This window comes from Eleutherodactylus coqui, chromosome 8 (genome assembly GCF_035609145.1).
Source record: "Eleutherodactylus coqui strain aEleCoq1 chromosome 8, aEleCoq1.hap1, whole genome shotgun sequence".
In the NCBI taxonomy this organism is placed as follows: Eukaryota; Metazoa; Chordata; class Amphibia; order Anura; family Eleutherodactylidae; genus Eleutherodactylus; species Eleutherodactylus coqui.
In genome coordinates, this window is record NC_089844.1 from 17,376,441 (window position 1) to 17,392,792 (window position 16,352).

Consider the following 16,352-nt stretch of genomic DNA (forward strand, 5'->3'; position numbering starts at 1 on the left):
ACGAGACATCCAGCTCCATACGAGACATCCAGCTCCACACGAGACATCCAGCTTCATACGAGACATCCAGCTTCATACGAGACATCCAGCTCCACACGAGACATCCAGCTCCATACGAGACATCCAGTCCTGCAGTTTTACTCCAACTCTGGAGGTAAGTTTACATTTCACAGACATACGGCCCAATCTTTATATGTCAGAGTGCCAGAGGATTTATCAGAGCATGAATGCACTCCTAGTTCTTCAATCCCTCTGCAGATCTGTAACAGGGCCCCAATACTAGCGGCAAAGGAGCCCTCAGGCCTGGGGGCCCGGGTGCAGCTGAAAGTTTTACACCCCCCCTAAAAAGGACTACAAGAAGCAGAAATAATAATCCTAAGCATAACAGTAAGAGTAGTATGGCAATAGATTGTTAACACACTGATAATACTTGGATTGTGATTATACACTTTTTGCATAAAACACTACTGCCCCCAGAAGAAGTTGTCGTTTTGCTGTAGAGCTTGTTGGCCACTAGACGCCTCTACGACGCAGAGAAGAGACCCCGTTACCAGAGTCCGAGAGGGGCGCATTATTGCGATGTGAGAAGCCAAATGGTCGTATCGATGAATTGTCCCCCACCAGCCGTTCTGTCCAGACTGTTAGGGGGTGTTGGGACCAGTGGATGAGGGCACACAAAGTGACCAGGCTCAGGACGCTCCCTACAGACCACCAGTAGAGAGGAGCGTCTGACCAGACTGTTAGGGGGTGTTGGGACCAGTGGATGGGGGCACACAAGGTGACCGGGCTCAGGACCCCCTACAGACGACCAGTAGAGAGGAGCGTCTGACCAGTCTGTTAGGAGGTGTTGGGACCAGTGGATGGAGCACACAAGGTGACCGGGCTCAGGACCCCCTGACAGACCACCAGTAGAGAGGAGCATCTGACCAGACTGTTAGGAGGTGTTGGGACCAGTGGATGTGTAGAGGCACACAAGGTGACCGGGCTCAGGACGCTCCCTACAGACCACCAGTAGAGAAAAGCGTCTGACCAGACTGTTAGCAGGTGTTGGGACCAGTGGATGTGTGAGGGCACACAAGGCGACCGGGCTCAGGACCCTTGATAGATCACCAGTAGAGGGGAGTGTCTGATCGTCCAACAAGCACCAGCAGCTCCAACTGTTCCATTGTCCACCATCCAGAGACGGGTGGCGCCATTGTTACACCCCTGTGTCTGTCAGAGCCATTTTCAAGCACTTTGATGAAGGACATTTGGTCTCATGGCAGCCATTACGTGTTCTGCCTTTGACAATCATTGTTACCTCCATTTCAAGCAGTGTTGTGAACGACGAAACTGGACTGCTACGGAGTCGAACTGGGTTATCTCCAATGGCGAAACCAGGTTTACTTTGGGCACTGACGACAATTGTGTTCGTGTCTGGAGACCTCCATCCTGGCTTTGCCACCCTGCCCTATTAATGGTGTGATGATGTGGGGGCCATTGCATGCTACAGTTGGTCACCCCTAGTGGTGGTACAAGAGACAATGACAGCTCAGCGATATCTTCAGGACATCCTGCAGCCACATGTGTTCCTCTCATGGTGGCTTCCAGCAGGATCATGGCGGCCGCGCACACGGGGGAAGGGGGTGTCACAGGAGCTTCTGCAGCATTGTCATGCCATGGCTGCCCAAGCACCAGATTTATTGCCAGTAAAACATGTATGGGACCATCTGGGATGCCAACTTCTACAGCCCACGAGTTTGCACGGTCTAGAGGCTCAGTTACAGCAAATGTGGAGTGATACGATATGGAACCTATAATCCTCCATCCCTGCCCATATCACATCTTGTATCAAAGTTAGAAGTGGTACAACAGGGTAATAAAGCATCCATGCCCCCATATCGCATGCTGTAAATAATCTAGAGGTGGCCCAACAGGGTACTAGAAATTCTATGCCCGACACATATCACATCTTGTATCCAAGCTAGAGGTGGTACAACAGGGTACTAGAGCCTCCATGCCCCCCGTATCACATCTTGCATCCAAGCTAGAGGCAGTCCAACAGGGTACTAGCGCCTCCATGTCTACCATATCACATCTTGTATCCAAGTTATAGGTGGTAAAGCAGGGTACTAGAACCCCCATGCCTGTAACAACCTGAAGCAAGTTCGGAGCCTTTTTTTGTAACCAGAGCGAATAGATAGTGTGGTCAAGAAAGGCATGGGGTCGGTAACGGGTAAGTATCTGTTGCAGTACCGGGGAGGAAGAATTGTCAGGATGTAGCTTGGGGTCAGTAACGGGTAAGTATCTGTTGCAGTAGAAGCATGGTCAGGATGTAGCCAGGGCTCAGTAGGTAGAGCTGCCACCTGGAGTACAGGAGCTCCTGGGTTCAAGTCCTGACAATAGTCCCCTCCTTCCAGGATGGCCAGAATTTTAGAGAGGGTACCTGCGTCTTTAAATTCCTAGTAGACAACCAAACCTTGTCACCAATCTGAACGGAAGGAGGAGCTTTGTGCTGCTTATCCGCTGCCTTTTTATAGTTTTCTTAAGCTTCTTGTAAGATCTCTATTAGATTTTTCTGTGTTTCCTGCAACGTAGTCAGTCTGTGATGAACAGTAGGAGGATCAAACGGAAGATCAGGAATAAATAGTGGATGTACCCCACAGCTAGCATAGAATGGACTTTGAAATGTAGAGTTATGTTTGGAATTGTTGTAAGCGAATTCTGCTGTTGATAAGTAGTCCACCCAATCATCCTGGAGGTAGGAGATAAAACATTGGAGGTATTGCTCAAGAGTCTGATTAGTCTAAGGCAGTACAGAAGCTTTTCCAAAGTCTTGATGTAAACTCAACATCTCTATCAGAAATTACATTATCAGGAATCCCATGCAGCCTAAATACCTCCTTGGTCACTAATTCAGCAGTTTGTTCTGCTGTGGGAATCTTCCTACTAGGAACACAATGGGCCATATTTGTGAGGGGGGGGAAGATCCACAATAAAATCCATTGATATTGATCACCATGACCTGGATGTAAGTGGTTGAAGAAGTCCTAAGGGAAAAGATCGCGGTGTCTTGTTTCGTGCACATGTTTCAAAGGGGGGGGGAACATAGTTTTTTGTATCGTTCTTGCAATTTGGCCACCAAAATGAATGAAGCAATAGTTCCAAAGTTTTCATGACCCCAAGATGGCTTGCAAGTTTAAAATCATGGACAAGTTTTAAGACTTCGAGTCAAACAGAACCCAGGACGTACAGTCTGTTTTCCTTCACCCAAAACCCCTCTTTGAAAGACAGATCCACGTCTTTAGAAGGGTGATGAGAAAAGAGTCATTTTCATACACCTCTCTGAATCCTGTTAAAAATTCTTTTGAGTCAGGAATACTCAGGAAATTGGGGGGGGGGGCAAAAATTGTACAGTCCGTATTAGACTCCTCCTCCGGTTCAGCAAGGATCCTGGACAAGGCATTGACCTTGCCATTTCTTGAACAAGGCCGATAAAAAATTGTGAAATTAAATCTGGAGAAAAACAAGGCCCAACGTGCTTGTCTTGCTGACAGTCTTTTGGCTGCACAGATAAATTCTAGATTTTTGTGGTCAGTAAGGACTATTAATGAATGATTTGCACCTTCCAAAAGATGTCTCCATTAGGAGAAGGCTACTTTAATGGCTAACAGTTCTTTATTTCCAATGTCATAGTTTCTTTCAGCTGCTGACACATGAGACAATGACTCGTTGAGACAAGACCGCTCCCACGGCAGAATCTGAGGCATCCACCTCCACAACAAAGAGTCGTTCCAGATTTGGACGAACCAATACTGGTGCAGAAGTGAAAAGAGTTTTTCGTTTTTCAAAAGCCTCCCGTGCCCCCGAGGACCATGAAAATGCTTTGGGTTTCTTTGTGAGCAAAGTTATTGGTAAGATGATTTATGGGAAGTCTTTTCTGAATCTTCTGTAAAAATTCACAAACCCTATAAAGTGTTGAACATTCTTTAAATTTCTCGGAGTAGGCCACTTAGTCACTGCTTTCATTTTGTTAGGGCGCATACTCCAACCATCTGGGGAGATGATATATCTGAGAAATTGAATCCCAGTTTGTTCAAACTCACATTTTACCAGTTTGATATAGAGATGATTCTTTCGGAGACGTTTGAGAATTAGCTGGACATGCCTGCGATGTTCCTCTAAGCAGTCTGAAAATATAAGAAGGTCATCGAAATAAGCAACAACAAATTTATCCAAGAAATCTCAAAACATCATTAATATAATGCTGAAAAGTGTCAGGGGCATTGCAAGGGCAAAAGGCACAACCAGGTATTCAAAATGTCCATATTTGGTTCTAAAGGCAGTCTTCCACTAATCCCCTGAGCGAATCCATATAAGATGATACACTCCTCTCAGATCTAGTTTTAATAAAAACCTGGACATCTAAACCAGCATTGCACACCTCCAGGAGTTGCCTCTGTAACCAGTCTATTTCTCTTTGTAAATCCACTACTTTTCCCTGATAGGTAGCACAGAACTCCTGAATCTCCGCAACTGTTTCCTCAGAGTGGCCACAACGGACTCCATGTTTAGCATGATTATTCTGTAATGAGCTAGAGCGGGTTTGGAGCCTCATGTTGTAACCCGAGCAGGCAGATAGCGTAGTTAAGAAAGGCCAGGGGTCGATAACAGGTAATTATCTGCTGCAGTACCAGAAAGCAGGCAGAAAGCATAGTCAGGATGTAGCCAGGGGTCAGTAATGGGTAAGTATCTGTTGCAGTACCAGAGAGCAGGCAGGAAGTGTAGTCAGGATGTAGCCAGGTGTCTGTAATGGGTAACAACAATTGTATAGAGAGGAGGGGTAGTAGCAGAGGTAGACTAAAGGCAGTGAGAACAATAATCATGCAAAGAGGAAGTGGAAGGGCCAGGCTTTTATATCATGTCCAATCAGGAACAGAGCAGAGCTAAAACAAGGACTGGATTGCAGAAGCTGGGAAAAAGGCTAAGGTCATGCAGGGGAGCTGTCCAAAGGGTTGGAGCGCTTAGTAGGTAGAGCTACTGCCTTGAGTACAGGAGCTCCTGGGTTTGAGTGCCACCCATAACACATCTTGTATCCAAGCTCGAGGGGTTGTACAACACGGTACTATTTCCATAATGGGAACACCTCTTTGTAGTCTGTGGCTGGAAGTGCAGAAACAGCTGAGCGGGCCACGCTATTATGGAAACCAAGTAAAACAGTCCATTAGACTATTTCAGTAACACCCAACCAGCCTGCCTACCGCATAATGGTCCGGCTTAATTCAAGAGACAGGTGACCACGCAGAAGCATGCAATCTTCAATGCACAATTCCCCTCCACCTTCCTAACAGAACCAAAGCCCCCAATGCACAGCTTCCCCCATAAGACCATGCCTCCCTCAGTGCACAACCCCACCTCTCCAATAGAATCATGGGGGAAATTTGCTTGCCCTGCATTTTCTGCGCTGGACTGTATAATTTCCCCTGGTGCACCTAACACATTTATAGACACAGGCTTCTTCATCATTATGCGCATCTCGACACCTCCGTTCACATTCACAGAAATGTATGCTAGGTTGGGCCCTGCATAGTGCTGATGAACTGCAGTCAGATGCAGAATAAACATCAATGACTCGCAGTCACATCTGAAAGTTCTCATTGGGGTTCTTGGTCTTCTGAATGTAGTGCAGAAGATAAAGTTGCATAACTTTATAGCATATGACTTGATGACAATACTTCCTTCCCTAATATTGTTTTTATACTGTTTTAGGTGCTGAGCAAGCAATACTTGTGTGCCGTCACGGGAAGCTTCCATCATGAGCGACGTCGTGGTGTGTGAAACATCTGTGAAGTTGAAAAAGGGGGACATCGTTGCTGAAAGAACGGACGCCATAATAAACTTAACTAATGCAACGTTGGACCGCGATGTTGGTAAGAAGATCCCAATTACTCAAATGTGCTGCATATGTAGATTAATTAGGATGTAGGATGTAACAAGATGGGCAGAATAAGGTCCACGCACGGAGCTCTAGTAGACTGCAAGGCCTCATGTACAGACTTGGCCGGGTTCACATCTGCGTCAGTCTCTGATGCAGATCCGGCATAAAGTCTTGGATGAAGTGGCAGAGCATTCATCCAGAAAAACCTCTCCCTGCATGCTGGAACCTGAACAGACCCCATTATAGTCAGTGGGGTCCGTCTGCCACCGACCACGTCCAACATTTCTGAGGATGGAGAAAAAAAGACAGGAATGTGAAGGTAGTGTAACCCTGGTTGGGGGCGGCGGGTGGTGACTAATAATCCATGCCAACAGGCCCTGGCGCTAACCCATAGGGGACATGGAGACCTGGCACCTCCGCTAAGTGGAAGAATGGGTGTATAAATGAGTTGTTCTCAGTGCCTCCACTCAGGATGGAGCCGCTGACATAAAAAGGATCTCTTCCTGGGAATTCCCTCTGCATTACCATGAACGGGCGACCAATTCTAGATTCACATTATACAACATCAATAATTGTAGTGGGATATAAAGTCATGATTGGGGATAACACAGATATAATTACATGGAATAGAACAGTCGTCCATATTTAGGATAGCAGTCCCAACTAACTGTACCTATATACCCGGGCCGGGTATACATATATATGCAGGGAGTCCCAAGCACAATACCTCAGAAGTCAGAAATAAAATGGGTCTTGATGCCGGGGCCCATGTAGCTGGTGGAAGACGCAGGACTCCTCAGGAATAACAGGACGATCCGCTGCAGGTCAGGAGATAAGTGAGGATGATGATGACTAGAAGCTTCTTCATCCAATGATCATCAAACAGAAAGGCAGATGATGACGGCGAGCCTAACTACACTACAGCAGGTCCTTAACTCTATCTAGTTCACCAATGTGACTGGACCACTACTCTCCCTATGGGCCAGCGATCACCTGATCTGTCACTATCCCTATACTGAATACCGGTCCCTGTCTAAATACTAATACACTGATCACACTGTAGATAGAATATAACCATGTAATACCAACCGGAACTGATGAAGACTTAGCGGTTACCAATGGGTCATATTAGTGACCAACACACCAAACATAAAGGAACTAATCAGCAACAATAGATGTAGCAGAGCTGGGATCACTAATTCTGCACAGATGCGTATGAAGACTCTGCCAATGTATTGTATTTGGACAGCGTTACATACGCAGCCTACACATGTGCGCCGGGCTCATGCTGAGTGGTACGCAGAAAGATAGAGCATGCTGCCATTTATTTCTCTTGTGTATTGATACGCAGTGTCTACCCGCCGGAGGGCATGGATCAAGGAAAGTCCATTGACTTTAAAAAACTCCACCGTGTATCACATCTGTGCAAGGCACGCACAAGACGCACTGAAACAAACGGTTGTGGCCATGACCCTTGAGGCCGCTCTCACGCCTGTATTGGGGTCAGTTCAGGGTTTCTGCCTTTCTGCTCTGTTTTTGGAGGAGAGAAACTGAAATAGAACGAAAAAAATCGGATTTGTTTTTTTCCCCATTGTTTTCAATGGGGTTTTAAAAAAAAAACAGAAGGGCTTCGGCTCGCTTCCATTCCGTCAGGTTTCTATTTTTTTGTACAGAAAAATAACAGTGATTGCGCAAAAATGGAAACCTGACGGAAACAAACTGAGTCGGAAACCCTGAACTGACCCAACGCAAGGTGAGAGCGGCCCAACCGATGCAAACAGATCCATGCAGAGCAGATAGTTTGTTTCCTCTTACATCAGTCACTTATCTGTTATGATCGGTTTTTAACGGATCCATTATTTTCGTTTTTAGCTCTAGTTTTACAACTGCACATGCGCAGTGTGGTTTAACAGATCTGTTATATGGAAGGCTAAATGGATACAAACAGAGTAGTGTCCATTTGTGTTCGTTCATAATTGAGAACAATGTAAAGATAACAAAAGAAACAAGAAAAAAAACACACATTATATATCCATATATATATATATATATTTTTTTTTAATATATATATACATGTATCCATTCTTTCTATGACAGCAATGGCAGGGGACTCCCCGTGCCGAGGATTTTCAAGGGGGCGTTGGGGGGGCTTTGAAATATAAGCCATGACTGTAGAAAAAAAATACTAATACATCACCTAGGAAGAGCTGTCACCTCTGGTGCGTCTTTTAGCTGGTCCCTGGACTCTTCTTCAGCTTCTCTTCCAGCCGGGGATCGAAAAGTCTCCGCCTCCTGAAAGCACTGCCTCTGATTGGCTGAGCACAATGACCATTCAGAGGCAGCTAAGTCATTCATTGAACGGCTGAGCACTGCCTCTGATTGGTCACAGCGCTCAGCCAATCAGAGGTAGCGCTTTCAGGAGGCGGGGATTTTTCAATCCCCAGCGAGAAGAGAAGAAGGAGAAGAGTGTCGGGGACCTGCTAGAAGATGCGTCGGAGATGACAGCACTTTGGCAGGAGATTCCTTCAGCCCTACTAGGATGGGAGGCCTCGCATCCAGGGCTTCAGAAGGGTTGCGAGAGCAAAATCAGGGCGTCAATCACATCTCGATATCGCTCTGGCCAGTGTGCAGGAGCCCTAAGGATGGAACAGAAAAATAGAAAACAAAATTTTGGTGTCACCTTGGCTTTAGGGCCGTCTCACAGGAGCGTTTAGTAACCGCGTATTTCACAGAGGGGTTTTGTGCATGTAATACGCTGTACCAATATCGCGCAGGCGGCCATTTTGCTGCTCACACAAATATTTGCATATATTTCGTGAGGAAGAAAAATTGCAGCATGTTCTATATTGGCGTGTATTCCGCACACATATATGGCAAGATAGTACATGGCGATAGGCGGCTCACAGCCCATATGCAATTTCATTGTGTATGGGCTGCATGCTGTGCACATATATCTCACAGCCCGCACTATGCGAGACACGCTCGTGTGAGCCCGGCCTTAGAGACAGAATGCTGGTGTTCTCCTGGGATCAGGTGCGGACTATCTTTGGCCCCTTCCAGGGTCAAAATGTGGAATTCTGAACCATCAGTTATGATGCATAGCAGGAGAGAGGTGACAACATGTGGCGCATGAAGCAGGCAGCGCGGCCATATTGCATGTGACCTTTGAATTAGCTTCTTAAAGGGAACCTGTCACATGGACCATGGTGTCCGACCTGCAGGCATCATGTAATAGAGCAGGAGGAGCCGAGCAGATTGATATATAGTTTAATGGGAAAAGATTCAGTAGAACATTGAATTTATTGATCGGAAATCGGGGCTCATGCCCAGGACCATATCAGTAAAATACTGCCAGTGTGCACGTATGGCACTACGCGTGCCCGAGTATCACATGGACATGCACAGTGTGACTCTTTTTTCTTTTTAATTCCCCGTTCTGTTTCATGGTGGCACTGCGTATGTATTGTATATGGACAGCATATCATATGCAGCCCATACAAGGGTATAGAGCTCAATCTGTGTACATATGTAGTGGCCCAGTTCATGCTTTCCTGGCCCCCTCCATAATGTCATACATGTATGTCTTATGTAGATGCTCTCTGCAAATCTGTCTAGTCATTCTGTTATGTGTATTGCACAGCTGCAGCGTGTGATGGGTTAAGTGTTTGCCTGCAAATTACCTGTGAATGTATCAGTTTATGTCCTGTCATGTGGTATGAGTGAGAGTATAAAAAGGAGTATCTAAGAGCAGGAAAGGAGGTCCATGTCTTCTGGGTTCCTGATAAAGAGTGCCAGCTACATGGGAGTACCTTTCAACTCTCATGTAGTGAGACTAGGGACAATAACTTAATTCTTAACAGCTCACTTACCTAGTAAATAACATACTCCGACTACTTCTTGCTGAACAAATGTGGGGTAGGCCACAGCTTTATTAAATAACCTGTTAGTAACGTTAATCCTGAACTTTCACGAAACTTATCCATGCTGTATGCAGTTTAACTTTTTCAGTCCATAAACCGTCCCAGAGGACGTTCGTAAGCCCACGATCCTCTGGCTTGCAAACCCTCCTCAATCATCCCTAACCAGCATGGACAATTCCGGGCCACACGGGATGTGCCGTATTACTGCGGCTCATTCCGTCCCACCCCACCTACCCTGGCTAGAGCTGCCTCTACACCATCTTGCAAGCCAGATAAAAATGTGTCAAGTCCCAGATCATTGAGGTGGACCCCGTCCTCCCTCAATGACCCCCTCTCTTTACCTTCCAGCTCCCAGTGGCGAACCGCCACCCCTCCAATGGACTGCACGAACTGCGACATTTTCATGTTCACTAATTTTCGCACTTTCTCTATCGCCTCCACGTTTCTTGCACCTCTCCAATACCTTCGTGCGACTATATCGGACCAGACGATTATCACCTCCTGAAAACATGAGCGAAACCGTAAAATGTCCTGCTTCATGATAGCCAAAAGGTCCCTTGTCTTCATTTTACCAAGGTCGTTTCCTCCAGCGTGAATTACCAAAATCACTCTCCGAGGGTTGGACCTGCTTATGTCCGTTATTAGTTTTAGCATGTCGGGCCATCTTAGCCCCCGGACTCCATGCCAGGTTACGGGTGTTCCGGGTAAGCCGAGGTCCGATCCCAATGGCCGCACTGCTGCCCTCCTCTGGGCCCAATAGACGTAAGAATGTCCCACAATGCACGCCTTCCATTTCTCTGTTGTTGAGAACAAAAGAAAACAAAGAAAAGAAAATACAGGAACCAAGGCTATTTAACTCCACCTAACACAAAAACTCCTCTACAATGCCGCCGTTTTGCTAAAGTCGCCCACCGCCAAATCCGGTCTGACATAAGATTTATATGCCTGCGACTTCCATCTGCCTAGTTTCATTAAACCGTCCTCATTCATACCACCCGCATCTGCCGATGTGGCCGCGCCGATTCTAAAAGAATGCGTTCCAAACTCCGCTGAGTTGAACCCCGCTACTTTTAAAGCCGAACGCAAAACTGCCGAAAATTGGAAACGCGTGAGAGGGAGGCCCGACGAATGTACGAAAAATTGCTCACCCGATGTCCTGTCGTCCATGTATTGTACAACTGTGTCAACTGGGCACCATCGCGATCCGAGACGACTGATGGTCACCCACTCCCCTCTGCCGTACACATCGGTCTTGGACTTCCTGATCCTGACGCGCAACGACGTATCGACTATAATAACATCGTTCCATTGTAGCCCGCCCGCCTTACACTTACTTGCAGGAACCAGCTCACCAATTCTCAACGCGGCGAAAAACGCCATTGAAAACGCCGCCCTAAACAACAATACTTCCGACCCATTTTTGCAGGAAACTTCCAAGGCCTCTAACAACTTACACAACACAAAATACGTTATGGGACGACGCGTGTCCCTCCGAACTTTGTCCTTCTTCCAGCCCCGCACGATCTGCCGGAAAACGCACTGTTTTGTGACATCGACTAACCCGTGTAATTTTAATAAAAACGCAACTCCCGCCAGATGTTTTTTAACCGCATCAGCCGAAGACCCTTTTTTACGCAAAAAAACAAGCATGTCCAAAGTTGCCGAGCGGGCCCTATCGCCCCCTGCCACACAACCTCCGGCGAAACTCAACCACGTCTGCCAGACCGCTTTATAACTGTTCCATGTCCCGACCGCTACTGATGTCTCGACCAGCTTCAGCAGCTCCGCTCGACCAGACTCCACAAGAAAATCGGGCAGCGGACCCCCTCGGCGTCCGCCAGCGGGTGCCGCTCCCTGAAACGCTCCATCTGCGAACGAGAGAGTGCATCAGCTGCTAAGTTCTTATAACCCGGCACATGCTTTGCACGCAAGTATATATTCAGTTGCAGACATCGTAAAACCGTGTGCCTCAGCAGTGCCAACACCGGCAATGAAGCCGAAGACTGTCTGTTAATGATCTGAACCACCGACACATTGTCGGACCAGAAACATAACTTATGGTCCCGGAGCTCATCGCCCCATAGCTCCAATGCTACCACCAGCGGGAAAAATTCCAGAAGCGTTATGTCCTTATTCCACTTTCTTTTCATCCAGGATACTGGCCAGTGTTCTCTGCACCAGTGGTTCCGGAAAATCACACCAAAGCCGGCCGACCCGGCTGCATCAGCAAACAAGCTGAGCTCGGGTCCTGCCCACTCTTCCTTAGGGCATACCACTTGCCCGTTGAAAGTCTCCAAGAAAATTCTCCACACATGTAAATCACTTTTGATACCTTGTGTGATCCTTATAAAGTGGTGAGGCTCTTTTACTCCCACTGTCGCGAGCGACAGCCTTCTGGCAAAAACACGGCCCATGGGTATAACTTTGCAGGCAAAGTTCAATAAACCCGACAGGACCTGCACCTGGCGCAGCGTGGCCTTTTTACCGCTCGCAATTTCTTTTACCGTCTGCCGCAGGCGGGCTATCTTATCTATTGGCAACCTGAAGACCATTTCCTCGGTATCGATTTCGATTCCAAGGAAAACCAGCCTACTAACCGGACCCAACGTCTTGTCCTCCGCCAACGGAACCCCCGCCTGCCGCATAAGATACCGAAATGTATTTAGCAAAACCCCGCACGCGCCCGATGCTTCCGTTCCAATGAACAGAAAATCGTCTAGGTAATGCGTTACTGATGCGATGCCCGTCTCATATTTTACCATCCACTCCAAAAAGGAGCTGAAAAGCTCAAAATAGTAACATGAAATGGAGCAACCCATAGGCAAACACATGTCATAATAGAATTGATTGTCCACCTTGCAACCAAGAAGGTGGAAGCACTCCGGATGAATTGGCAACAGCCGGAAAGCTGACTCAATATCAGCCTTCGCTAATTGCGCGCGTTTTCCCGCCGCTCTGACTAGAGACACTGCCTGGTCAAACGAAGCGTAAACCACCGAAGCTTGCTCCTTTGAGATACCATCATTTACCGACTCCCCTTTTGGAAATGATAAATGATGTATCAGGCGGAACTTGCCAGCCTCCTTTTTGGGGACTAACCCCAACGGGGAAACTCGCAGATTGGCGAACGGTGGTTCATCAAACGGGCCCGCCATGCGGCCCGCTGATACCTCCTTTTGAACTTTTTCTTTAACTAACTCTATGTTGTCCGTCGCAGACTTTAGGTTAGGACAAGACATGAAAGCGGGCTGAAAAGTAAACGGAATAACGAAACCGACGGTAAAACCTTCTCTAAGTATTTTTGCTTCCTCCCTCCTGTGGTACTTGTCGAGCCACAGGAAGAGGTATCGGCTTTTCACTGGGGTTTGGTGCTCCACTGGCACCGCCCCCCCCGGCTGTAGCTCGCTGCTTCCTAAAGCAACGAACTGCCGCGTGTTGACCCCCGCAGACAGAGCACTCATGTCTGAACTTGCAGGTTGAATAAAACCTGCAATGGCCCTCGTTGTAGAGCCAGCAGGATCCATTCGGTCTTGGGGAGGCCGCAGGGGGCTGTTGCCCGCCCCCCACGGCTCCCCCCTGAAATGTCGGTTTTTGTGGGCGCTGTGCTAAAATAAGTTGCAACCAGACGTCGGTTGCCTTTGACGCCCAGCTGATGTGACTAATCCCCGAGACCCGTCGTCGGAAGTCCTCATCATATCGCCACCACGCGGCGCCGCCATGCAATTTATAAGCGCTATAAATCGTATTAAGGTAAACCATGAGCTCAGGACCCTTTTTGGGCTGGTGCTGGCATGCAATATATGCCAGTACCATATACGCTTGCAGCCAATTGCCAAAAGTCTTAGCGACTTTCGGCTTCCTATCCGCGCCGCGCTCCGACACTCGCTCTTTGTCCACAATTACGTGGTCCGCCGACAGCAAGGACCATATATCCACATATATACCTTTACGAATCTTCTCAACCACCTCATCTGACAAACCGACCCCTAGCGGGGCAACACCACAAGATAACGAGTCAGCGTATCGCAACCCTTCCATAGGGTCACCACCGACTGTTGAGCTTCCAACCTCCTGCCCCACAAGTGGTACTACACCCCTTGGGGGTCCGCCGGACACCGAAAAAACATCACCTTGATCAACCTTGCTCAACAGTGACTTTAAAACCACAACCAAATCATTTTTGTCCGCCCCCGCGGCGGGATCCATCACTTTTTTCCAAGCATTTAAACACGCCAACTCACCGGCTTGACCGTCCTCCGGCTCTGCCAAGGTCGTGGTCCTTACCGGTCTTCCTCCTGGACTTCTGCCCCAGCTGGGCGACTGCTGCCGCGTACTTGTTTGCGGAGCCTCTAGTGCCCGCCTTTCGTGTTCTGCTCCAAGGTGGCCCCGCTCCGGCCGCTCTTCCGAGACATCCCGCCTCCCATGGCGTAAATAGTCCTTGTATGCCGCTGCTGTTGTTGATGCGGTCGCATGGCGGTAACTTTCCTTTTGGTGCCGATGCTCCGTGCCACTGGCGTTGTCGCCCACGTTCCCTACACTGGCACTCCTTGTCTCTCTATCTGCCTCTGCCGCTAGCCTAGCGTGCTCTCTGTCGCGCTTGCGCTGGTAACGCTCTCTCCTAGCCTTCTCCCTCTGCCTTTGCTTAGCGCCCTTGCCTTGTCTGTTGTTACTGGCGCGACTAGCGTAACTATAGGAAGACTCGCCACCCCCCGAGGAAGGGGGACCCACGAAGCGTGGGTTAACGTAGCAGAGCCTGCGCGGAGCTGGGGGCGCGTACACCTGCTGCTGAGCGGGTGATCTACTGCGTGCACCGCGTAAGTAGTGCTCGCTGGTATCGTGTCTGTATGCACGAGAAGGTGGTGGTGGTTGCCGGGCTCGAGTGCCCTGACCCCTTATGGGGGCTTGATCCGGGTAGTGACTTGGAAGGGGCCTTTCAAACGAGCTGCCCGACAACGGGCTCGTGCTCCCCCTTGTAGAAGTAGCCCTGTCCCCGCTGCTCTGCCTGCTTCCCCTCCTGTTATCTGTGCTGCTCGCTAAACTAACTGCTGGGCTGTTTCTCTCCCTCCCCCTCTCCCCCCCCCCTGGTATGGGTCTGCTCTGCGCCCCTACGGCCTGCCTCCCCCCGCCTAGCTCGCGCTCTATTGCCTGGCCCTGCAGAGCCTACCTGTGCGTGCTCTTCGCCTGCGCCGCCATCTTGTTGTAGCCTGTGCCGTTGTCTCGCGCCTCCGCGCGCCTCCAACCTTCTGCGTGGCTCTTCTCTCCTGGCAGGTTCGGCTTCCGTGCGCCCTGTCGCGCGCTGGTCCTTCGCACCGGAGCGTGCCCTCAACGCTGCCGCTTGCCCCCTCTTTGCTGGCGGACTGCCAGCTGGTGATGCCCGAGTCTCTTCCGCGGGCGCTCTTCCCGCCGCGCAGTTTAAATTTGGCGCCAAATTTGTGGCTGTGCGCCCCGCTCCCGACCTCTTCTCGGCGCCACGACTGGACTTCTGGCCGCCTCGCTTTGTTGCTGGACTCGGGCTGAGTCTCGCCGGTGGATTCTTCCTGCGCTTCGGGCGTCCTCGCCCGGCATCCCCCTCCTGTGCCGCTTCTTCCGCTGCTCCTGTCTTCCGTGTTGGCTCCTCCGCCGGCCTCCCGGATTCGGATTCTGACCTGCAGCCGACGATGAAGTCCTGCAGCCACTCCGCGCCATCGAGCTGGATCGCTTGCCGTATCTGCCGCTGTAAGTCCTCCATCTTTCTTGGGGCTTCTCTCTTCAACCGACTCTTCTGTACACCGCTTGGACTTGCTGTGCTGCTGTCACTTCGGCTGCTCTTGTTCTTCTTTCCACTCTTTATGGCTCCTTTTCCTGCTTTCGTTCTTCTTTTCTGCTCCAGACTTCTTTCCTCTCCACGTGTCTCCCGTCTTCTGGTCTTCTTCTTCTTCCGCTCCCCCTCCCTCTGCTTTTCCTGCCTTAGCTCCTCCCCCCACCCCCTGCTGCGTTCGCTACACTTAACCCTTACCCTGCCTGTCCCTAGTCCCATGCTGTTTCCCTACCACGGTTCGCAGCATAAGAGGAATGGAAGAGGAGGAGCGGTTCCCTGGATTGACTGATCTAGCATGAGAGAGGAGTAAGCCCCAATTGGAGAGAAAGCGTGAGTGAGAAGTAAGTGGAGTTTTCCCCAAGGCCCAGTGCAGAGGTACTCTTATCAATTGTTCACACTCGACTGTCCTGAAGTCTGGGACCACTGGGTGGAGGTACGTGTCTTCAATTGCTCACACACGGGCGTCTTGAAGCCTGGGATCACCTTGTGGAGGTACTCCCAATGAAGTCTGTCTAAATGCCTGCACTTTGCCTTGTACTGCTGGAGTTTAAGTAAAGTTGTTCCTGGCCCTGACCAATCCCAGGGACCTGAGGTACGTTATATCTGTCATTTATTCTCAGCCGAAGGTCATTCCGGTATCGTAACAGTGGCGTCACCTGTGACAACTACTATCCCTGTTCTACCGTTTATTGAGCATCCCTCTCCTAGGAGTGTCCAG

At 49.2% G+C, this 16,352-nt stretch overlaps 1 protein-coding gene across 2 annotated transcripts in view; it reads left to right on the top strand.

The window, feature by feature from the left end:
- LOC136576150 (protein mono-ADP-ribosyltransferase PARP15-like) overlaps positions 1-16,352 on the top strand; it is a 49,508-nt gene continuing 33,156 nt past the window's right edge. For both annotated transcript variants that reach the window (XM_066575202.1, XM_066575203.1), the window contains exons 1-3: positions 1-154; positions 3,676-3,893; positions 5,749-5,909. In XM_066575202.1, the coding sequence (XP_066431299.1) occupies positions 5,795-5,909 (115 nt within the window). In that variant the 5' untranslated portion in view covers positions 1-154; positions 3,676-3,893; positions 5,749-5,794. The remainder of the gene's footprint in view (positions 155-3,675; positions 3,894-5,748; positions 5,910-16,352) is intronic.